Source organism: Camelina sativa, chromosome 14 (genome assembly GCF_030686135.1).
Source record: "Camelina sativa cultivar CO46 ecotype springtype chromosome 14, ASM3068613v1".
NCBI classification, from domain to species: domain Eukaryota; kingdom Viridiplantae; phylum Streptophyta; class Magnoliopsida; order Brassicales; family Brassicaceae; genus Camelina; species Camelina sativa.
The window spans coordinates 33,459,120-33,481,815 of record NC_141893.1 but is presented as its reverse complement, the minus strand read 5'-3'; the positions used below and the strand labels follow the sequence as shown (position 1 = coordinate 33,481,815).

Sequence of the window (22,696 nt, the reverse complement as noted above, 5' to 3'; positions counted from 1 at the left end):
CCACTAGACTAACGACATTGTTGCAAAAATATCGGCCGAAATATTATATAACTCATTTACGGCTGCAAGCACAAGCTTCCTCTGCTTGTACTCTTGGTCTGACTTTACAAGGAATCCACATCTTGAATAAAAATTGACAAGAGTTTATGGTTCAAAATCCTTTAGAATATTTCATGGTCATGAAGATGAATCTCGCTTTAAACTACAACAACGAAAGGGGAAAGATGGAGTGTATCACCTCAAAAATACGGTTTTGATCACTTTATTAAAAAAAACTTGGTATCGTTGGGACCGATCCCTTTCCATGGAGTTTATAGAGTTTAAATATGAGTTATTTATGAGATAAGTATTTATTTTGAAGAGTATTGTTCAATTAGGACTTTTTGTCCATGATTATAGATTTAGGCTTTCTAAAAAAATGAAATAACCAAACTTCCCCGCTCACAAAAGCAAATTATGTTTCTCTCTCGCTTCGTCATCTCGTCTCTCTCGCCTCATCCAACATCAAACAAAACATTTTAGATCTTGAGCTAATAGAGAAAGAAAATCATCTTTTGTAGCTTTGCCCACACCAAAAATCTTTACAGAATATAGTTTTTTCCCAGCCTTTGTTCTATCTATAACTCGTTTCTAGTGCAACTCTCTCTCTCTACTGCATCTCTCTCTCTATCTACTGCAACTCTCTCTCTCTCTCTCTTGGAATTCTCTCTCTCGCAATTCTCACTCTCTCTCTCTCTCTCTCCAATGAGGAGATGACGAATAATCTCGATTCCAGATGGATTGTCAATCTCTGGTCTACATATGAACGACAACTACAATGGTGATGAATTGTCAATCACAAACATTGTATTTTTCACATTTGGTTTAGATTTGAAGGTGAATTCGAGGTTTTGATTTACTTTGTAAACAATAACATCAAAAATTTGAGTTTGTGTAAAAAATTTGAGATAAAAATAGTTCTTAATTGATTCAATCAATGTCTAAAATTAGAGCCCTTGGGTTCACTATACACTATCTCCTTAGGGTTTAGATTCCTTTAATCAAAAAAAAATCAATTGAATCTGTTAGATTTATGAGAGGAGATGTTGGTGGTGGAGATGTTTTTTTGAGTCGGCGGAAGCGAAAGAGAGGATGTTGATCAAGTTTTCAGAGGAAAGAGGGTATATACGTCATTTCGCTGGTATGAAAAGCCTATATCCAGAAGAACGGACATAAAGCCCCAATCTGTAATTTTTGGTGCCACAAAGGCCCATATGGACAAACGCCCCATTTAAATATAGAGAGAAATACTTCTGGTAGGTTTTTTTAGAGATATTCATTTGTTTTTACAGCGAGAAAAATGCTTATATAGACTGGAGCTTGTGTGACATCTTTGGTTAACGGTTCACCCAGCTTATAGACAATTGTTGCCTGAGTCGTAAGGATGATACAGATAAAGGTCATGAATGGTTGGTAGTTTTTAGATTGGCAGATTTTGAACCAGTTTTTGGTTTTTGATTTTGCAAAAACTAGTTAATTAGCCATTCATGATTCCAAAAAAATAGATTTCCTAAAAATTAGAAAAACCAGATTTCAAGTGATTTTTCTTATTTGTTCATAGAATCCAAAAACCAAGTTTTGTGGGTTTCTAAAAAAAACTTACGTGACATTAAAAAAAAAATCCAAAACAATAACAATAGTTGTTGAGTTTTAACGGCGATAACCTCTCAAGAACTCAACACAAATTAGCTCAACCAACACATAATCTTAAAATCAAAGAAAAGTTAAATCGAAATAAGAAAGCAAGGACACAAGGAATTGTTTACCCAGTTTGATTCACCAATGTGATGAATCTACGTCTGGAGCTGGATTCAACTCAGCAATTCACTATAATGTTTCAAGTGTTTCTCTCAAGCTCAAGAACAGAACTTCAGAGAGATTACAAGATAGAGATGAATAGAGATACAATAGGAGAGAATAAAAAGGTGTATATATATCAACACAAAAGGATAAATCCTAATCCTTCTGCAATTTTGATTTCTTCGAAACCAAATCCTTTTCCTTCTTGGACTTCCAAAACCGATGCCAAAGAATAATGAACCATCATTAAACCAGCTAACCAAGTCGACATCAAGCTAACCGGTTGAACTGGATCACACCATAACATTCTCCACCTTGATACAATTCTTCTCCTCCATAGTGAACTGCCATACTTGGGTTTAACCTCCAGCATTGTAAGCTTTAACACTTACTCCCATTTGATTAGCTTCAAAACATCCAAAGCTGAATCAAACTTGTTAATAGGGATACCTTTTGTTAGTATATCCGCAGGATTCTCTGAAGTGTGAGTATTGGACACTTCTATTTCACCTTTCTCAATAACGTCACTGAGAAAAGATCTCTTGATTGCCATATGCTTGGTCCTCTTGTGATAAACACTGTTCTTGGACAAGCAAACTGCAGACTGAGAATCACACCAAACTTGTGCCTTTTTCTGCTTCAAACCAAGATCCTCCAACAGATTTTTAATCCATATAGCTTCACCACAAGAGCAAAGATCACTTGGTAGTCTATTCCTTCTCTTTGTGTGAATCCTCTTACAACAAGTCTAGCTTTGTATCTTTTGGATTCAACACCAGGTATTCTAGGCTTCAGCTTGTATATCCACCTACACCCTATTACCTTCTTGTCTGTGGGTCTATCTACTAAAATCCAGGTTCCATTCTTGAGTAATGAGTTCATCTCTTCTCCCATAGCACCATTCCACATAATCCAGTCTTTATCCTTTTGAGCATCATGGAGACACTGAGGTTCTTCTTCAGCATTCAGAACCTCATATGCCATCAATGCAAAAGCAAATTGAGTACAATCCTTCAGTTTGACTGGAGCCACTATCTGCCTGCAAGGTCTGTCTCTCACTAATTGATAGTTTGTCAACCCACTTCTTTCTGGTGACTGAACTTTCTCTGTTTCTTCACCACATTTTTCATCAGATTCTTCGCTTACAACTTCAGGTTCAGAGATAACTCCACCTTGCTTAGAACTTCCTTGTTCTTGGATTGATTTTGTAATAATATCAGAATGTGAAGTTGGAGCTTCTGTAACTTCTTGAGTTTTGTCATATGAATTTTCCTTCAAGTCCTTAAACATTGTTTCTTCCTGAAACACCACGTTCCTACTAATCACACATTTTTCTTCATCCAACAACCAAATCTTGTAACCCTTGGTGCCTGTAGGATAACCTAAGAAAACACCTTTTAAAGCTCTTGGCTTCAGCTTTCCTTGATCGTGATGAACGTATGCTATCGATCCAAATTTTCTTAAATGTTTGTAACCCGGTTTTCTGTTCAACCATAGTTCTTCAGGGACATTGTGATTAATCAATAGCCGAGGATGGAGATCTATTGATGATATACACAGTTATAGCCGCTGCTTCAGCCCAAAAAAATTCATCTAAACCAGACTCATTCATTTTAATTACTTTTTTTTGTAGATGTCTTTCATTGTGTTGATTATTTCACTTTGAGAGCAGAAGAATATGCTTGGCTCGACTAATAATATCAACAATGGAAACGGATCCAATATGCTCTCTGAAATAGGCAGTTTGCTGTAGGATGATAATAGAGAAAATGAAGCAACATTTACCGTCTTCAACATTACTAGTAACAAAATGGACAATTTGAGGCTCCATCCACATCAGCAAAATTACAAATCTATGTGAAAATAACACGTCATCTTTCTTTTCTTCACAAAGGAAAACTCAAAAACTCGGCCACGTTGCATAAGTTAACCATAAAACCATCTGTGATCGGTCGCTCGCTCTTCCCCCATAATTGCTTCGTAACGCATCTCTTCTTCTTTAACCACTTCACATGTCATCTGTTAATATTTTTCTTTAAAAGTTCTCTCCTCACCTTCTTTTCTCTGTTATAACCTTACCCAATCACGCATCTCTCTCAAATACGACTGAGTTTGAATTCCAGGGACGAGGGATTCAGGGATCGAATCATTCGTGTGGGTTTTTTTTTTGCACAATACGGTTGTCAAGCGAGAGTTGGCGGAAGACGTGTTGTGAAGATGTTACCAAATTTGATATCATTATATTACTATCTCAAGTTTTAATTTACATGAATTACTTAGAGAGACATAGAGGTTTGTATTTTTTTTTAAAATGACAACTTTATGTTTTCTAAACGGTAACAGCTCAAGATCTGATTGATTCGTCCTTTACAGTGGATTGAGTGTAACGATCAAAAGCTGAACACAAAAAGTTCAAAAATGTTTCTTTACCTTCTTAGTTGGCTCAGGGGTCTCCAAAGCCCTTTCCTTTGAATCTAAAAACAGATTCTGCAATAGATCAGCAGCTTCTGAAAAAAACAAGGTAAATTAAGGAAACAAGACTAAAAAAGAAATGATTTTTCCAATCAATTTGGTAGCTGCAGGAAGGAACAATCAAAATTCAAACAAACACAAGAGATGGAAATGACATTGTTAAACTATATATGAATCAAATTAAAGCGAAACGGCTAGAAATAGAGCAAGGGAGTAAGTCCCAAGAGATTTCACCGGAAGAGTTTTCCTTCCTTCCTTCTGTTGTTGTTCTATCTGTTTTAAAATTGTTGTTCTATCTGTTTTAAAAAAAATGGAGCAAGGGAGTAAGGCCCAAATAGGCCCAATTGAAATCGGATCAGGATCGGGAGCGTTGAATCCAACGGTCGAGATTAACTCAAAGAGCTTCAAAGAGGTAACGTTAAAAGCAGCCTTCCAAGCGAGAGAGTAAGGAGATAAACCTATTTCCTTCCTTCTGCTTTCAGCTCCAGTTTTTCTTATCCGGAAACAAAACCTCTTCCGGTGAAAAAAACACCTCCTCTCTGCTACTTCTGTTAGTTCCTTAATCCTTATCTCTTTTAATGACACAGTTCATCCTCTGCATTTTCAGTGGCTCAGTTTACTCTGTCTTGTCTAAAACTCTTTCTGGAAAGTGATAATTCATTTCTCCGATGTTTTTCTTTTGGGTATTTTCTTATGAATATGTATGTGTGAATGTTTCTTTAGATTGTCAATTGTGTTCTTACTGAGCTCTGCTTTGAAAGTTGTCGCCTTTCTTCTGTTTTGTTGTGAGAGAATTTACTAGTTTAGCTTTACCGGGTTGTTGTTTCCTTTGGCTATGGTGATTTTGTGGACCATTTATGTATCTTTGAAATTGTTATCTAACTGTTGAATTTTGTCTGTGTTTGAAGTGAAAAAATGGCATCAACATTCACTGCCACGTCTTCCATTGGTTCCATGGTTGCTCCAAATGGTCACAAATCGGATAAGAAACTTATCAGCAAGTTGTCTTCAAGCTCATTTGGAAGGAGACAAAGTGTGTGTCCTAGACCCAGGAGATCCAGTTCTGCTATTGTATGTGCAGCCAAGGAATTGCATTTCAACAAAGATGGGACTACCATAAGGAGACTTCAAGTGAGTGCCTGTTCTATTTGTTCTCTTCTTAATGGAAACATTTATTCCTAGACTTTTACCGCTGGCACTAAAGGTTTGCATTTTCTCTGGTTTCTACTTTTTGTGTTGTGTTAGGCTGGTGTCAACAAGCTTGCAGACCTTGTCGGTGTTACACTTGGACCCAAAGGACGAAATGTTGTTCTTGAGAGCAAGTATGGATCACCAAGAATTGTTAATGATGGTGTGACTGTTGCAAGAGAGGTATGGAAATGTTACCCTTCTCATAATGATATTTTATTTTCAATCAGATGTGTCTTATAATTGCAATCTTTCTCCTGTAGGTTGAGCTGGAAGACCCGGTTGAGAACATTGGCGCTAAGCTTGTGAGGCAAGCAGCTGCCAAAACCAATGACTTGGCTGGTGATGGTACAACAACATCTGTTGTTCTTGCACAAGGTTTTATTGCTGAGGGTGTCAAGGTCTGTGTAACTTTTTTTCTTTCAGCTTTCTTTTTGTGAAACTTCAAAAAATTGTTTTAACTAATTTTAAGATTATATCATTTAGGTGGTAGCTGCTGGTGCAAACCCTGTTTTGATCACCAGAGGTATTGAGAAGACAGCAAAAGCTTTGGTTACCGAGCTCCAGAAAATGTCTAAGGAGGTTACAACTTTATAGAATTCTCTCTCTCAATCTTAATATGTGAAGAGTCTTTATCAAAAGGTTCTGAAAGTAAGTCATGTCGATGTAGGTTGAAGACAGTGAACTTGCAGATGTTGCAGCTGTTAGTGCGGGTAACAACGAAGAAATTGGAAATATGATTGCTGAAGCAATGAGCAAAGTAGGCAGGAAAGGTGTGGTGACCCTTGAGGAGGGTAAAAGTGCCGAGAACAACCTCTACGTCGTTGAAGGAATGCAATTTGATCGTGGTTACATCTCCCCTTACTTTGTGACGGACAGCGAGAAAATGTCCGTCGAGTTCGACAATTGCAAGGTAGACGTTTCTTGAATCTGAGTATAAGATGAATTTTATGGGCAGACAATTCTAAAGATAGAGTATAACAAGGATCTACTGTGTTGTATGATTGCAGTTACTTCTCGTTGACAAAAAAATTACCAACGCAAGGGATCTTGTTGGTGTTTTGGAGGACGCAATTAGAGGCGGATACCCAATATTGATAATTGCAGAAGACATTGAACAAGAAGCTTTAGCGACTCTTGTTGTAAACAAGCTTAGAGGTACATTGAAGATTGCAGCTCTCAGAGCTCCAGGATTTGGAGAGCGCAAGAGCCAATACCTTGATGATATTGCCATTCTAACTGGAGGTAAGTTCTGTGTGCATTGCATTGATGAGCCCATATGTTTAGGCAAATCTTTGTAGATTTAATCTTGTCCTAATTTTCTATCTTTGCTTGCAGCAACTGTGATCCGAGAGGAAGTTGGTCTTTCACTTGACAAAGCTGGAAAAGAAGTTCTTGGTAATGCCTCAAAGGTCGTCCTCACAAAGGAGACTTCTACCATAGTGGGTGATGGGAGCACACAGGATGCAGTGCTAAAGCGTGTTACGCAGATTAAAAATCTTATTGAGGTATAGTAAAAGAGTTGAAGAGTTGAGCTAATATGGGATCCTATTACATTTTATGAAGAGTGTAGTTACAGTAAAATGGTAATTACTTTGTGCAGCAAGCGGAGCAAGATTATGAGAAGGAGAAGCTGAATGAGAGAATTGCAAAGCTCTCTGGTGGAGTTGCTGTGATTCAGGTAATTTACAAACCCATTGGTTTCCTTTGTCTGATTAAGATTTGTTCCAGAGATATTAAGTTAAGCTCGTTATGTATTTGGTTAAAGGTTGGAGCACAAACTGAGACAGAACTCAAAGAGAAAAAGTTGAGAGTTGAAGATGCTCTTAATGCAACAAAGGTGATTTTGTTTTTCTGAGGCTTTAGAAGTGTGTTATTTGCATACTCGTGAACTATAACTAATCAGGTTTTTGATTCTTCAGGCCGCTGTCGAGGAAGGTATTGTTGTTGGTGGTGGTTGCACTCTGCTTCGTCTTGCTTCCAAGGTCGATGCCATTAAGGCCACTCTTGACAATGATGAAGAAAAGGTAAATTAATCAAGCATTCAGTTTTTTCACTCCTGAACCTTTGGTTTTTCTAACTTTTGCTGATGATTGCTTTACTTCAGGTTGGAGCTGATATTGTTAAAAGAGCACTGAGTTATCCCCTAAAACTGATCGCCAAGAATGCTGGTGTTAATGGAAGCGTAGTTAGCGAGAAGGTAATAACCACAGATAACTACTTCCTCACTTTTTCACCATTAGCTTTCAAGTCAAATGCTTGAAGAGATGTCTTTATTCATTGGCAGGTGCTTTCGAACGATAATGTTAAATTCGGTTACAATGCTGCAACCGGCAAGTACGAGGATTTAATGGCTGCAGGAATCATTGATCCAACAAAGGTCAGTTTTTTTTTGGATGTACATAAATTGTCTTTCCGAACTACATTGGTTATCAAAGATCCATGAACCTGAGTGGCTTTATCTTGCTTTTAGGTTGTGAGATGTTGCTTGGAACACGCAGCTTCGGTTGCAAAGACTTTCTTGATGTCGGACTGTGTTGTTGTTGAGATCAAGGAACCTGAACCAGTTCCCGTTGGCAACCCAATGGACAACTCAGGTTTGTTTAGACATTCAAATACTTGAATCTTTGGTAAAGATCCACTGCATTCATGTTTCATTAATGAATCTGTTTGCCTCTCTTGTTTCAGGATATGGATACTGAGAGGAGATAGGCTAAAATTGAAACGGATTACTTTAGCTTGCGAGTGTAATGATTTTGAACAAGAGAATTTGTAATGTGAAACTGAAATTTTGAACCAATCATATGAATAAATCATGATTCCTCAATGTTTAGAAATATCCTGAAATCGTCGAACAAGAAACTTTGGTTCCAAAGATTTAAAGATGTTTTGGTCATTTCATATGAAGATGTATAAATTGGCTGAAACGGTTAAAAAATCTTACAAGTAAAAAAAAATAACACCTTTAGATCAAATAAATTTTTGAATCAATCTCTGTATAGCCAAGAAGAGTAGCGAATCTATGAACAGATCACATCAAAAGACAAACTTTAGGAGAACTATTTCTTGTTAAAGCCAAACAAGGACTTGATCGCGTTTATGGCACTCTCGTTGATGAAAGATTCATCGAATTGCTTCAGGAGTGGATCGAAATCCTTCGACTTCCTCACATTTTCTAGATCTGGATCTGTTCTGATTCTCTGCAAACAAAACAAATTTCACAGCTTCAACAAACAACACCATCTGTCTCACTCTTTCAACTGAAACATCACAATTCACAACTTCTAGGACTTTACCTTAAAATCTTCATATCCTGACTTCAACGCTTCTTCCAGAGCCGAGAGGCCAGCTTGAACCTATCAAAATAACTCTATTAGCTCTGCAAGTCAAACTGCAATATCTGAAAGTTTATAAGCTTTTCTACCTGATTAAGCTTTGAGTAGCAACAAGCAACATTGTAACTTGCAACTGATGATTCTTCTGGTGTTGGTTTAGAACCTAACACTGACTCAAACCTCTCCAATGCTTCCTCATATTTACCATTCCTACATCAATCACACACATGTCAATGCTCACTCTCCGGTTTCTATAAAAACCTTTGGTGACTCACTGAGGATTTACTTGGAAAATTGAAGCCCTTCACGAAGATCCTTCTCCCGTTGAGCTTTCAGTTCTTTCTTCCGCAAATAGTTTTGCATCTACAGTTTTAAATCCCAAATCCAAAGCTCACTCACACAAGCCAAATGTATCACTTTTGGTGTCGCATAAACAATACTTTTAAACAAGATGAGCTCACCTGAATTTCCCTCAATCTACTGCTAATGTATCCGGCGTTCCTCTCAGCTCTTATGATTTCCTTCTCTGTTAACTCACCAGAATCATCCACTTTACCTGCAAGAGAAGAACATGGACACAACACAAAGTGTGATTGAACATAACCAAACCCAAATTTAGTCTTGCAGAGAGAATAGGCAACAACACAAAACAGAGGAATTTCAACAAACCATTTCTTTTCTCCATTTGCATAAGCAACGGACCAATTCTCTGACGGATTGTGTACATTGTCCTACCATACTCAGCTGCAGGCCAAATCTCTGTCCCAAACACTGCACTGCACTCTCAATTTTCAAAGCTCTAGTCAAAAAAATTCAGCCTTTCAAAGCTAATCCCATTGGAACAAGAATAGAGAAAGAACAAACCTTGTGGCAATGACCCTATCACCAACTGTGAATTTTCCGGTTTTGTCAGCTGATCCACCGGGTAAGATAGCGTCAATGTAAGTCCCACCATCTCTTCCTTTCCTGAATTTCAAACCATAAGGCTGCTCCACTTCAATTTCATATGTTTCATACTTCTCTTCTTCTCCTTCTCCTTCTCCTCCATCTCCTGCTTCAGTTTTCGCCGTAGACTCTGTCTCCGACGCCTTCAAAGCCAAATTCCGGCGTTTGGCCACATGGGTATTGCATAAGGAAGTCGAATTGCTTGAAAGGAAGAGGCTTTTGGCGGAAATGAAACTGGATTGAGTGATCAAACTAGGGTTTTGCTTGGTTTGCTGGGTTCTTGGCAGTGAAGGTGAAGAATACAGAGATGGATAACTGCTCGGAGCTAAAGACATGGTGAGATTCTTTAGTCTATCGGTTCGAGCTCAGACACAATCCAGAGCCAGAGAGACAGAGGATGATTTACTTGGATTTTGCCAGTTGGAAGACCCGATTATGTGACGGAGGCTGTTTCTTCTTCTCAAAAACTTCAAAGTTTCGGATTACAAAGTTTGCATGATTTTAGTGGCTATGCTTCAGTCTTGGTGTTTCGCCACGTGTCATCTTGTAATGGTACGATTGGTTTGATCCTTTTTCTTCTCCATAAATTCGCATCTCCCTTCACTTGGATTCGTTTATTACAAACAGTTGAGTTTTGACTCTAAACAATGACCAATTCTGCAACAAGACAAGACAACATGGACACAAGGGGGTAATGTTCAGAGAAAGTGTCATTGACTATCTAAAGAAACAATCTTTCCGGAGAAACAGAGGAGACTCTAGTCTCATGATTCTTTTCTTGGCTGCAAACAATAACTCAGGAAAGATACTGAGAGATCCTCCAAATCAAGAATGTCTCACCTATGAGTTTTTTGTCTAACAGATTGAGCGGCGAGTTTTGCAACATATGAGTTACATTTATCGGGTGTTACAAACTCCCTTCAAGAACCTACTTGTGGACCACAAATATATTCACATTCTGTATGGAATTTAATGAGCTTTTGGTAGGCTAGAAGAAACCCGAAACAGAAGCTCCAAAGTCTAAGCCTTGAGATATACTCTGCAATACTGGAACTAGACCTATCAAACTTGTTGTTTATCATCCAACCATGGTAACATTTGATCCAAGCTTGCAAAGTTATGAGTAGGAGACTTGGATATAAAAAAATGCTAACACACCACCAGCGACATCTATGCACAAATTCTTATAATGAACGTACAAATAAGGGCTGTGTGTAAGACAACAAGCCGCAGTTTTCTCTCAGATTGAAGCAAGTTGTAACTTAGACATTGATCCAACATAGTGATGTCAGATTCATTTGAACTAAACCACAGAACGAGATATGGATGCACATAGCGATTGTTAAATTTACTTGCTCCACAATATGAATGAGAAAGAACTTCATTAAATGATTGAAGAAACAAATGAAGTTAAAGACCTATACTTTAAACACTTCTACAGAAGAAGAAGAAAAAGAATGCTTCCGTCCGTGTTAAATCAGGAATCATCATATGGCTTCAACCGCACAAACTTAAGATTGGCTTCAGAACACAAATGCAGATTCTATATGTACCTCCATGTATATGAAATTTTAATGCTGAAGCCACCAACTTTGTCTTTTTTTTGCCTTAGATCTCCCAGTTAAACTAAAGTGGAGGGATCACAGGATTACACAAACACAGGTTTTTCCCCGATCAGAATCAATATCATCTTCTTCACTGCAAGAAAATGAAAGAATCACACCATCATTCCAAAATCAATCAAATTCTCCATAATAACATGTACATAAAAAGAGTCATTACGACCAAACTAAGCATTGTCTCTAAATTTGAGAATCTGAATTCTCAAGAAAAGAAGACTAACCTAGGTTCGAATTCTCGAATCTCAGCGAGTTCCTTCCCTGTGACATCCAACCATTGTACCTTCTTCTTCACCTTCTTCCCAGCTTCTGTTGAATTTGAATCCGCCTTTCTAAGACTACTTTTCAGAGAGAGAGTGGTGACACCACCAATTTGACCTTCGTATTCCTTTGCATCTACTTCTTCTCTAACCTCATGATTCCTATGACCATCCACATGATTATCAGCCTCTTCATGATCATCATCATCGTCATTAGTGGCTGAAACCAACAGAGTTTTCAACTTCAGCGAACTTGCCACGTATAAGTGAGATAATGTGGGGGGATACATAAACAGATAAAAAAGAGCACTTAAAATCTTACATAGCAAAACAGTCATCAAAACATGTATTGAGTCTTTGAAACAGTTGATCATCAAATGGAGAATTGCTTTACACCTCTTTGTCTCGATTTATCCCATTTGGTGTGTGCCCAGATGGGATAAAAGCTACAAACTTTGAGCGCAGAGAACTAGTTTGGTTTCTTTCTGGATTATAAGAAAGACAAACTCCAGAGAAAAGGGTTTCCTCAGAATAAAAGTAATACAAAATCCTCTTAAAGAGAATCAATAGAAGCATAGATTGAGGAAACGGAGAAAGACCAAAGGCAATGGTAATGAAAAAGTAGAGATTCCCTTTTGAGAACAAATCAGCGATGAAAAAAAGTACGATCCAAGGGGAATGAATTTAAAAAAGGTTGATACTTTTCTGATTTGAGAGGGACAACGAACCTAAAGAGAGAGAGAGACTATGAATTTAAAAACCCTCGATTTCCCTGAGAATAAGGAAATAGATGAAGAACAAATTGATCAGAGTCGTGGACTTGTAGACTCTCTCGTACTAGTGTCGTTAATATTCTCTCCCCTTTTTCTCTCTTTAATATATTTGGGAATTCAGGATTTTGACAAAAAAGTCAAGAACTATAAACCCAAACTTTATTATTATATTACAGTAGACCAACCAGGAAAAAGAAAAGGTTTGCTTTTTCAGTGCTTTCTAAAGGTTTGCTTTTTTTTTTTAAAGACTTGTGGATAAATTACCCTCCTCCTGCCCAGTTAATCTTTCCCCAGTTACCACTTTCAAGTTTCAATATTTTTGTTGTTTGCAGTCTCCATACAAGATTTATGAACTTATTTGACTAAAACGTTTTTCACATTCACTTCTTATCATATTGAAGATGGATGCAACATATAAGAGTATATAATAACTTGATAAGGATGATGATGCATTTGACATGGACGAAGAGAACAGAGAAGAAGAAGAAGAGAATGGAAACATGGAAGAACATACAATACTTCAAAGATATATGTGTCAACTTCATGCCTTTAGCTTTGAGCAAAACATCACAAGATTTTTCAAAGATACCATCTATATTGAAGTAGTAGACCAATGACCAATCCAGATAATCCAGTCAATAACATAACATGTCTGAAAAGGAATCATCTGTCATGAGGCTATCCATCATGGATCATAATGCTTCACTTGCAGATTAAAAAAAAAAAGGTTCAACCAGAAATACAAGGCATCGCGCTAAACACAACATGGTCTAAAGATATAATAACTAAGCAAGTTTGCATATGTCCTCGTAGTCGATGGACTTGATGACTCTTCCATCGTAAACACCTTTCTCGATCTGCACTTTAGCACAGAACTTCTCAGTATCCAAACCCAACAACCTTGCATTGGAACCACGGTATGCACCATTCACTATCTTCACTGTCCCTCCTATCTGCGGAATCACCGTCTCTAGCTCCTCCTGATCAACTCTCAGCACATGCTTAGAATCAAGCATTTCGATCTCACCAACATACTTATCAATCACTTTCTTCACAACACCTTTTTGCTTATAGTACCCTTTCTTAGCCAAAGCTTTACTCATCACCTTCACAATAATCCCTTCGAACAACCAGTAATCTTTACGATTCATCCTCTCCTTCTTATACTCTTCCTCCTTCATCAAATCATCCAAAGCTGATCTCTTCTCCTTCTCGCTCCTTCCCGAGTCCCCACTTCTCTTCCTCTTATCCCCTCTCCCAACCTTGTCATTCTCTTCATCCTCAAACACGATTTTGGAGCTCTCCACTCTCTCTTTACCCGTAGCAACCTGTTTAACCACTCCACCAAGAGCAAACCCAACCTTAACTCCACTCTTTAGCTTCAATTCTTCATCTTTCTTCTTCTTCTTCTCATCATCAACATCATTATCCTCAACAACTTCTTTACCACTGCTCTCACCTTCACTACCACCAGCAGCATTCAATTTCTCAGCAGCTCTCTCAATCTGCCTCTGAATCTCCCTCTCTTGTTTCTCCTCCTCAGCTAAATCACTCTTAACTCTCTTGTTCTTCAACCTCTCCTTAAACATAGTCTCTGAGTCTCTATCGATGTAAGTAATAAACCAACCTTTAGGAGTCTCTTCAACCTTACACTTACCCGTCTTGCCAAGATACTTGATGAACTCAGTCAACGTCGCCCACTCAGTCGAATTCATATGAACGTGGTGCCTATCGTTGATATACTCATTGTAGACAACAGTGGCTGCGATACGAGAGAAACGGTGGCTCCGCCGCATCAGATCGAGAAACGTCTGCTCGAATTCCTCGGAGTAACCATCGACGACGCGAGTCGGATTCTGGCCAAAGACTTGCATCTGCCTCTGGTGAGATTCGCTCATACAATGACACTTGAATCCGTTCTCGTCTCGGCATTGCTTCTGACACATCTGACAATACCATCGAAGCTTTTGAAGACCTTTGGCTTTGATTCGATTCGCAATCGCCTTCGGGGTTAGGAAATCGTTCTTACCCATCGATTCGGACAAAAAATTACGGTCTTTTGGGGAATTGAAATCTAGGGTTTTAGGTAACGCAACTGATCAATTCAGATCAGGAGAGCAGAGATCTGATCTGACTTCAATCGGAAAGGATTGATTGAAGAAGGTTCGCGAGAAAAATCGAGTCTCTGAGATGAGTTTTTTTTTCTTTTCTTGATGATTCAAGTTGAAGGAGTCGGCGAGAAGCGAAACTCATATCAAATAAAATCCTAAATAAGGCCCTTTAATTAAGGCCCATAAATTAAAGCCCATATAACACTTGATTTGTAAGATATTTTAATGCACAATTTATGAAGCTATACGATCAGATATTAGAATGTCAATGAACAAGATCGCAAGATATTAATACACGAAGATTACTCTCATTATTTTTAAGAATAGTCCCCATTACAGTAGTTAGCAAGCTGGTTTAAATGCAATTGGCACCTATGGGTATGTATAAAATACTCGATTGTTTTCAACGGTAAATTTATGGGTTTGTGTTTTTCATTTGAATTTTTTAAGGTCCACAGCATTTTAATTCGCCGTCTAGTGGCGTAGTTTACAGTATACAATTCACCAAAAACCACGTATTAGTTTAAAAAAATTAATGCCTATAAAAGTAAATTTCAAACAACACAAATACTATACAACTAGATTAAGATCCGTGCTAGAGATTTATTTTATTTATATTGTAATTTTTATATAAAATATAATTTATGTGATTGTTTTTAATTTTTTTTTTAGATAAAACATTATGCAATAAAATTATATGCTATGATGGCTTGAAAAAAGACATTTATTTTGTAAGTTTTATATTGTTAATGATTCTAGATAAGTATCCGTGCTATAACAATGATTAAATTTTATTTTATACAAAATTTTGTATATTTTCTATTTTAAAATAAAATTTTAATATGTTGTATTATATTATATATGTGAAGTTATTTCAACAATGTATATTCTACATCATGACTTGAATGTCATTATAAGACATATTTGTAAATTTAAATTTAAATATTCAAATTTTGACCCGTTACTCAGTAAATTTTTTAATTTAATAGATATTATTTCTCAAAAATAATATTACTAGAGCTTGAATATTTTATAGATTGAACAATTTATATTTGTTTTTAAAATTCAACTTATGGTATATCCAGAAATAAAACTATTTTTTAATTATAATAAATAATATGATAATTTATTTGTTTCACAAAATAGACTCATATATAAAAGTGAGAGGTGAAGTATAATGATAATTAACAAATTAATATGTTAAGTTAGATATCAAAAGATTTTATTTGATGAATAATTTAATAAAGAAAATTAATATGGTAAGTTAGATGATATGATTCTTTAGAATATTCTCTTTAAGATTTTCGGTATAAACCATTTCTAACCAATTAATCTATCAGTTAATGTATAACTTATTTTTAACCAACTTATTAAAATTATATAGTGTACAAAACAACGTTGTGTACTTCCGTTTTATTATAAAGGGGATATCATATGTCAATAAACATATCAATACTGTATGTCCATACCATATATATCTATATTATTATTTTTGAAGTACATTTTGTGTTATACCCTTGAAGTTTTGGTTATTTAATTTGTTTTATTTACAACATTAACCCCTAACTATTTTCCAAAAATAACAATTTCTGGAAACTCATTTAATGGAACTATTTAAATCGACCTAATTTGATACATTTATTGCCATAAATAGTTTGACAACATCTATACATTTTGATTTTTCCAAAAACAACTCTACGCATTAAATTTTTAATCCCATAAAAATCTCTAAACCTATTTTAATAGATCTTTAGAGATTGTATGATCTCTTAAATTTAAATGACACAACCGAGTTTGAGTAACAAATGATTACAATCGCAATAATTATTATAACGTTAATAAAGTTCATAAAAACGAGAACCCAACTTTAGAAACTCAATAACCAGGTATATTTAATTTTAGCATCAAGAAAAATATTTAATATAATATATACCGTGTTAAGAAACTGAATATTATTCTGCGATAATGTTATCAACTCAAATAGGAAAACACTAAAATTTCTCTATTATTGCTACGGATCGTAAACTCCTTGCTCATCAAGCATTTTCCATGTATAAATATCAACTTCACAAACGAAACACAACATACAACCAAAACCACTATGACGGTTTTGAAACACGGGTTAAACCACTAATATGACGGTTTGTTGTTATATAGCAGGACATATTATTAACATGACGGTTTGAATTAACATTAATATAAATATAAAATATTATTAATTCGGTTTTGAATCACGGGTTAAATCTTTCTTTAATTATTTGGTCAATATCACTAATATAAGAATATTAGACATATTAAATCAGGGTAATTTAACTAAAATTTTGTAAAACAATTAAATCATTGATAAAATTGTGACTTAATCCGACAATAGCTTATAAATTACATATTTATGTATTTATTTCTCCTATTATTGTTCTAATAATTGACAATCCAAACAAAATTATTATTTAAGTAAGCAAAACAAACTAAATATAAAAAAACAAAAAAAATTAAAATGTTATTATTTTTAAAAAAATTGTCCCGCGGTGTACTGCGGGTTAAAATCTAGTTTCTTATATATTAGTCAAAACTTTTCTCATTTTGCAGTGAGAAATATTATTATTTCCAATATGTATTTTTAGTATAATGGTGTTCTTATCTATCAATTAAGTTATTTTCGGAAAAAGATGGACGTACCAAATTTAAGTTGAACTGATTTTATATTGGATTGGACATCGAATGATCGAGTTCTAATATTAGATTGTGAATTTCCGATTCCAAATTAAATGACAATGAGTAAATGAACTAGTTCATATCTTTTACTGTATACTAGTCACTTTCTGATGTGAGATATTACTAAAAAGTAAAAGCTAATGAAATTGTCTTGGTTTAACTTTTTTTTTTTTACAACAAAAAGATCAGTTCATGTGAACCAATTAGAAGGAAAACGGTTTACATACAAAACATTATGCGGAGATGTATACGTTTGGCGTGCTAAAGAATCCGCACTTACATTTGCATTTCGTGAAACTAGAGATAAGGAGAAAGAAGAAAAATCCTCCTTGTCTTTGTTTAACTGAAAAAAAAAAAGATGATTAAGTAGTTCGTCGTCCCTTTGTATTAGAGAAAATACAGGCTTTGATTGGTAGCACTCAATCGTGAAAACGAAATGTTCAAATGGCTACCAAACATCATGTTGGTTGGAGATGGTGTTTGGGATGAGCGGTTGGAGTCGATGGAAGGAGTAAGTGGTTGGAAGTGATAATTTATTGGTTATTAAGTTTTCATGTTATATATTTATATGTTCTTCCACATTTTATTATTGAACTAAATTAATTTATTTTTTATAATTTAATATAATATATACTATTCAACCGCTATAATGCTACCAATCAAGCAAAATACTCAACCATTCTCTTCTACCATACCATCTTTTCTATTTGCTATTTTTAACTGCTCTCTTTTTAACCGCACAAAATTTTCTAATCGCCTCGTTTAAACGTGGTCCCGATTAAAGCACAAAATAGACTTGAAAGAGATGTTTGTTAAAAAAAAAAAAAAATACTTGAAGGGAGATCTGGTCTTATTGAATACTAGTATACTTTAGTTGACTCAAATAAATGCTTATTGAAAGAAACCACATGCCGTCATTATATTAAAAGAATAGTAAGAAATTTTCCAACTGTCGCTAATATTTTAGTATGCTTCAGATTTTGAAATTATTAAAAGTCATGTTAATAATAGTATTACTACGAGCTGGCAAGAACGTTTTCCAAAGTACGATTACATAAATCGTCATCATCCTCATCATCGTCATCATCGAGTATAGCTGGAACTAGTTTTGTTCTAACTACAGCTGGATTAAGAGAGGGGGAAAAAAAAAAAGACTTGAGTAAGTCAGACTTAATAGCGAAACTAGTCTGGGAAAGATCTTATATAATGACAAATATAGAGGCAGAAAAATTTATGAACTGAAACCTTTATTTACATAATCTTTCATTTGCTTCTTTTTTCATTCCAAAGAAACCCATATGGAACCACCTCGTTATTATTCTAGAGCTAAACCCCAATGTCGTCTGTCGGATCCGGCTCACCCGCACAAGCTTTGTCGACGGCAACGGCGATTTAATGGTCCACTTTCTAACTGCTATACGTGCAAAGGCAAGCATATAGAGGGTAGAAAGTACTATTACTATTGTGCTACTTGCAATTTAGAGTTTCACAGAGGCTGTCACCTCTATCCGCCGGAGATAAGACACCCTTTTCACCCCTCTCACCCTCTCACCCTCGTCTCCTTACCACCTGATTTTGATGTTTCTAAAGTACCCCCCAATTTCTGGGACGGCTCCTCAAGGGCTTCAGAAGGATCGATACACGAATTTGATGTTGACTCTGAAGACGGTGGCCATGATGATGACGACAACAATTTGAATGAGGATGATGTTATTATTGCTAATGATAATAATGGTGATGGCGATGGTGACAGTGATGGTAATGATTATATTGATGGTGGCAATGATGGTGATGACGATGATGATTATGATTTTGGACCTGATCGTTATACTCGTGTTGCTGGATATTATTGTCATAATTATGATTATCACTATAATGCTGCCTATGTCTCTTTATCTGGCGGAAATGATGACCGCAAATGCAAATGTTGTCAAGATCCTTTAAAAGAGGTACATTATCATTGTTCTATCTGCAAGTTCAATCTTAACATGAGTTGCTCGTTGAGACCACCACCTCCAGCTATCTCACACTTGAAAAGTCACGAGCACACTTTCACCCTGTTCCCTATACGACTCCCTTCGCCATGTGATGTTTGTGGCTTGTCTTTAAGCAACACCAAAGATCACATCTACGCTTGTCTCCCTTGCAGCCACATGGTCCACAGATCATGTATCTATTTACCTCGTGTCATTCAGATTACCCGACACCGACACCGTCTCTCCCTCACTTCCTCCCTTCAACCTGGTGATTTCGCTTGCGGAGTTTGTCGCCAAACCGTCAACATCAACTACGGGCAATACTCTTGTAACAAGGGATGCAACTATGCTGTCCACTCGAAATGTGCAACGAGGGAAGATGTGTGGGATGGACAAGATCTTGAAGGAGTGCCTGAAGAACCCGATGAAGATGTCGAGCCATTTGTGAGGATTGATGAAGAGACGATTAAACATTTCAGTCATGAGCATCATCTGAAGCTCCATGAAATGAATACCATTTGCGAGAAAGATAAGCTTTGCGAGGCATGTACTATCCCAATTATAATCTCTCAGAGATTTTATGGTTGTATGGAGTGTGATTTTGTTCTCGACGAATCATGTGCATCTCTTCCTCTCAAAGTATACCATCCACTACATAAACACAATCTTACCCTCCGCCCCTTCCCTACTCATGAGTTCTCCAAGATCGTGGATAATATTTCTGCCAAAGGCATATTTGAATGTGATGGTTGCCACCGACTAGGTTGTGGGTTCATGTACAGATGCAGTGAAAAAATTTGTGGTTTTCGACTAGATGTCAGGTGCGCCTCCCTTCCAGATCCTTTAAGTCATGGCTGTCATCCACATGATCTATTCTTCAACTTGACCAAAGGTAATTGCATGGGGTGTGGTTCTGATAAGTGTTCATCCTTTTTCCTAGAATGTATTAAATGCAACTCTTTTTTGGGTATAAAATGTGCCTCTTTGCCGTGTGAGGCACACTACAAACACGATAGACATCCACTCACTCTCTGCTGCGGTGAAGAAGATAAAACAAGTGGCCAATACTGGTGTGAGATATGTGAATCAGAATTAGATCCAAAAACATGGTTTTTTACATGTGACTGTTGTAGGATCACTCTCCATGTCGACTGTTTAATGGGGAAAGATATGTACATGAAGCTTCCATACATCTTCAAAATAGGTCATCGTCGTCGTGAAGTTGAAATTGCTCGCAATGATGGTAACTCTCGGCTGTTTTGCACTAAATGTAAACGTCATTGTATGCAGACTTTACTATACAAGAGGATAGGTAGACACCAAAGTTATTGTACTCTTAAATGTTTGGGAGATCGGCTTATGCTAGAATTCTATTAAAATGATGATGGATGATACAAAGTCTGAGTATGAAATGAGGCACTGAAAAAGAATTTCAATTTCGTGTATTTTCATATGTTTTAGAATTTAATCAAAGTCTTTTGGTTTCTCGGTTATGTTCAAGTTTTTGTTTACTAATACAATAAAATAAAACTATTCCAGAATTAAAATAAGATTGCATAAGTTTTCATAACTGAGGACTCACTGAAAAAGTTTAACCTTCTATCTTTGCTGATACTAACAGTTTTTTGTCCAAACCAGCCACATAGAAGGAAATTAATGTAGCTTTTGTTTATGATGCATGCGGAAAAGACTCCGGATCATGATGGTATGACGGCTTTGTTTTACCAAAAGATGTGGGGTACAATTAAAGGTGATTTAGTCTTGTTGGTAAATTCTTTCTTAGAGGAAGGGTTTTTTTTTTTTTTTTAATAAATGGTTAAATATGATTAACAGTTTTTTAATCCCAAAGACTGGTAGGCCGACTTGCATGACCGAATTACGACCTATCAGTCTCTGTAATATTGGGTATAAGGTTATTTCAAAGGTGCTATGTCAGCTGTTACAAATGTTCTTGCCAAAGCTCATCTCATAAATACAATCGGCGTTTGTGGAAGGGAGACTAATTTCAGAGAATATTTTGATAGCACAGAAAATTTTTGACAACCTTCGGACGAATCCGTCATGTAAAGGGTCATAGTTATTAAAATAGATATGAGTAAAGAATATGATCGGGTTAAATGTCCATTTATTGAACACTTGTTTAGGAAGATGGATTTTTGTGAGACGTGAATTTTCTGCATAATGTGGTGTGTATTAATTATAAGGTGTTACTAAATGCTCAATCCAGAGGATAATCATACCGAAGAGGGGTCTCAGGCAAGGTGATCCATTGTATCCTTTTTTATCCATTTTGTGTACAGTGGTGCTAATTGTGAATATTAAGAAAACGGAGGCTGATAAGTTTATCACTGGAATCAGGATGTCTACAACTAGTCCCCAATATCTCATCTTTTTGTTTGTAGATGACAATTTTTTTTCTGTCGAATGTTTTTTCTTTTGTTCAACAAAGGTTACGGTTACATAACAGGGTGGATGATTAATTGGTCAACCATATATAACTATTTTGCATAACTATTTCGCAAATAAACCGTAAACTAGGAGATATCCCGTGCTTAAAGCACAAATCAACATTTTTAAAAACATTTATAATATAATAAGAAAAATTATTGTTTTTTTTTTTAAAAAGTTATTTTATTTGAGATAATATATATTTTTAATTGTTATGTAAATCTATTAGTCTATTTGAATACTAATTATTTTAGAATATTATAGTATTTTATTTTGACGTATTATTACAGTTTTATATTGTTTGTTTGTTGTATTTGCATAATTATTTTGTGAAATATAAAATAGTAATTTTAATATTATAATTGTGAGCAAATAAAAATTATTAATTTATCATCTATATAAATTTAGTTTTACCAACCCGCCAATGTGGAAATTAAAACACAAATTTTCATACATTGAATAATATATATTCGTTTTAAAAAATTCAAATCACAACATATACAGAAAAAAATAAATATGCATTTTATTTATTATAAGTAATATATGAAAATTCCAAACAATTTGTAAATAAAATAAAATAAAGATGATAGAAGAATCATAATTTGAAATCTTAACAAAATCTTCGAATTTAGTTATTAAAAATAATTGTATTGTATATTTGGATATAAAATCTTAGTTTTTAAAAATTGTGATTGGTTTATATATTTTTAAAAAAATAATTAATAATTTCGTCCATAATTTATTAGAGAGAGAAAATATTTTTTTTAAGATTTTTTAGATTTTTTTAAATTTTTTTAAATATTTGATTTGTGAGTGTTTTTTTATTTTTACTTAATTATATTTATTTAAATTAGTTAATTAAGCTTAATTAATTTTTTCTAATGGCAATTAAATGTAATTTTTTACACATTTTAAGGTTAGTTTCATATTTGTACTTCCCAATTAATATAATAGGATAACAAATACTGAAATCATAAAAGCCATGTTCCATATTCGCGATAGTTTTGATACCAATAGA

General features: G+C 35.4%; 5 protein-coding genes across 7 annotated transcripts; 2 read left to right on the top strand and 3 right to left on the bottom strand.

Moving 5' to 3' along the window:
- The first annotated feature begins 3,767 nt into the window (after nucleotides 1-3,767).
- On the top strand, nucleotides 3,768-8,326 carry LOC104742987 (chaperonin 60 subunit beta 1, chloroplastic). 2 transcript variants are annotated; one of them, XM_010464097.2, is made up of 15 exons: nucleotides 3,768-4,861; nucleotides 5,220-5,442; nucleotides 5,557-5,682; nucleotides 5,763-5,900; nucleotides 5,986-6,081; nucleotides 6,170-6,412; nucleotides 6,510-6,744; nucleotides 6,838-7,007; nucleotides 7,103-7,180; nucleotides 7,268-7,339; nucleotides 7,422-7,526; nucleotides 7,607-7,699; nucleotides 7,787-7,879; nucleotides 7,973-8,096; nucleotides 8,188-8,326. In XM_010464097.2, the coding sequence occupies exons 2-15, from the start codon at nucleotides 5,227-5,229 to the stop codon at nucleotides 8,199-8,201; spliced, it is 1,803 nt and encodes a 600-aa protein (XP_010462399.1). In that variant the 5' UTR covers nucleotides 3,768-4,861; nucleotides 5,220-5,226; the 3' UTR covers nucleotides 8,202-8,326. The 2 variants fall into 2 exon arrangements, 1 of the variants encoding a protein (XP_010462399.1); XR_015579862.1 differs by lacking the exon at nucleotides 7,103-7,180 and having other exon boundaries at nucleotides 4,726-4,861; nucleotides 6,838-7,028; nucleotides 7,231-7,339.
- Nucleotides 8,327-8,463: 137 nt separating this feature from the next.
- Nucleotides 8,464-10,436, bottom strand: LOC104742986 (protein MET1, chloroplastic). Its single transcript, XM_010464096.3, has 7 exons — nucleotides 9,699-10,436; nucleotides 9,504-9,610; nucleotides 9,296-9,390; nucleotides 9,121-9,197; nucleotides 8,924-9,044; nucleotides 8,796-8,855; nucleotides 8,464-8,699 (listed from the first exon to the last, which is right to left on the bottom strand). The coding sequence occupies exons 1-7, from the start codon at nucleotides 10,112-10,114 to the stop codon at nucleotides 8,559-8,561; spliced, it is 1,017 nt and encodes a 338-aa protein (XP_010462398.1). The 5' UTR covers nucleotides 10,115-10,436; the 3' UTR covers nucleotides 8,464-8,558.
- On the bottom strand, nucleotides 9,797-12,743 carry LOC104742984 (uncharacterized). Of its 2 annotated transcripts, XR_015579863.1 has the most exons (4): nucleotides 11,981-12,570; nucleotides 11,623-11,878; nucleotides 11,333-11,477; nucleotides 9,797-10,436 (listed from the first exon to the last, which is right to left on the bottom strand). XR_015579863.1 is itself a non-coding variant. In XM_010464091.3 (3 exons), exons 1-3 carry the CDS (start codon nucleotides 12,030-12,032, stop codon nucleotides 11,420-11,422), a joined length of 366 nt encoding a protein of 121 aa, XP_010462393.1. In that variant the 5' UTR covers nucleotides 12,033-12,743; the 3' UTR covers nucleotides 11,145-11,419. The 2 variants fall into 2 exon arrangements, 1 of the variants encoding a protein (XP_010462393.1); XM_010464091.3 differs by lacking the exon at nucleotides 9,797-10,436 and having other exon boundaries at nucleotides 11,145-11,477; nucleotides 11,981-12,743.
- Nucleotides 12,744-13,006: 263 nt separating this feature from the next.
- LOC104742985 (KIN17-like protein) lies at nucleotides 13,007-14,704 on the bottom strand. The gene has a single exon (XM_010464092.3). The coding sequence runs from the start codon at nucleotides 14,462-14,464 to the stop codon at nucleotides 13,217-13,219; it is 1,248 nt and encodes a 415-aa protein (XP_010462394.1). The 5' UTR covers nucleotides 14,465-14,704; the 3' UTR covers nucleotides 13,007-13,216.
- A 3,725-nt stretch (nucleotides 14,705-18,429) lies between these two features.
- On the top strand, nucleotides 18,430-20,723 carry LOC104742983 (uncharacterized). The gene has a single exon (XM_010464090.3). It carries the CDS (start codon nucleotides 18,553-18,555, stop codon nucleotides 20,605-20,607), a length of 2,055 nt encoding a protein of 684 aa, XP_010462392.1. The 5' UTR covers nucleotides 18,430-18,552; the 3' UTR covers nucleotides 20,608-20,723.
- Nucleotides 20,724-22,696: the final 1,973 nt, after the last annotated feature.

Bases quoted from the DNA above. Each gene is read 5' to 3' on its own strand.
- LOC104742987 (XM_010464097.2), top strand. From the start codon at position 5,227: ATGGCATCAACATTCACTGCCACGTCTTCCATTGGTTCCATGGTTGCT. The intron at 7,008-7,102 runs GTATAGTAAAAG...TACTTTGTGCAG, and splicing joins AGATTAAAAATCTTATTGAG to CAAGCGGAGCAAGATTATGA. The intron at 7,880-7,972 runs GTCAGTTTTTTT...TCTTGCTTTTAG, and splicing joins GAATCATTGATCCAACAAAG to GTTGTGAGATGTTGCTTGGA.
- LOC104742986 (XM_010464096.3), bottom strand. From the start codon at position 10,114: ATGTCTTTAGCTCCGAGCAGTTATCCATCTCTGTATTCTTCACCTTCA. The intron at 9,198-9,295 runs GTGAGCTCATCT...TTAAAACTGTAG, and splicing joins GTAGATTGAGGGAAATTCAG to ATGCAAAACTATTTGCGGAA. The intron at 8,700-8,795 runs GTAAAGTCCTAG...TTTTGTTTGCAG, and splicing joins CAGGATATGAAGATTTTAAG to AGAATCAGAACAGATCCAGA.
- LOC104742984 (XM_010464091.3), bottom strand. From the start codon at position 12,032: ATGATCAACTGTTTCAAAGACTCAATACATGTTTTGATGACTGTTTTG. The intron at 11,879-11,980 runs GTAAGATTTTAA...TGTTGGTTTCAG, and splicing joins TTTGATGACTGTTTTGCTAT to CCACTAATGACGATGATGAT. The intron at 11,478-11,622 runs GTTAGTCTTCTT...ATTTTCTTGCAG, and splicing joins ATTCGAGAATTCGAACCTAG to TGAAGAAGATGATATTGATT.
- LOC104742985 (XM_010464092.3), bottom strand. From the start codon at position 14,464: ATGGGTAAGAACGATTTCCTAACCCCGAAGGCGATTGCGAATCGAATC.
- LOC104742983 (XM_010464090.3), top strand. From the start codon at position 18,553: ATGGAACCACCTCGTTATTATTCTAGAGCTAAACCCCAATGTCGTCTG.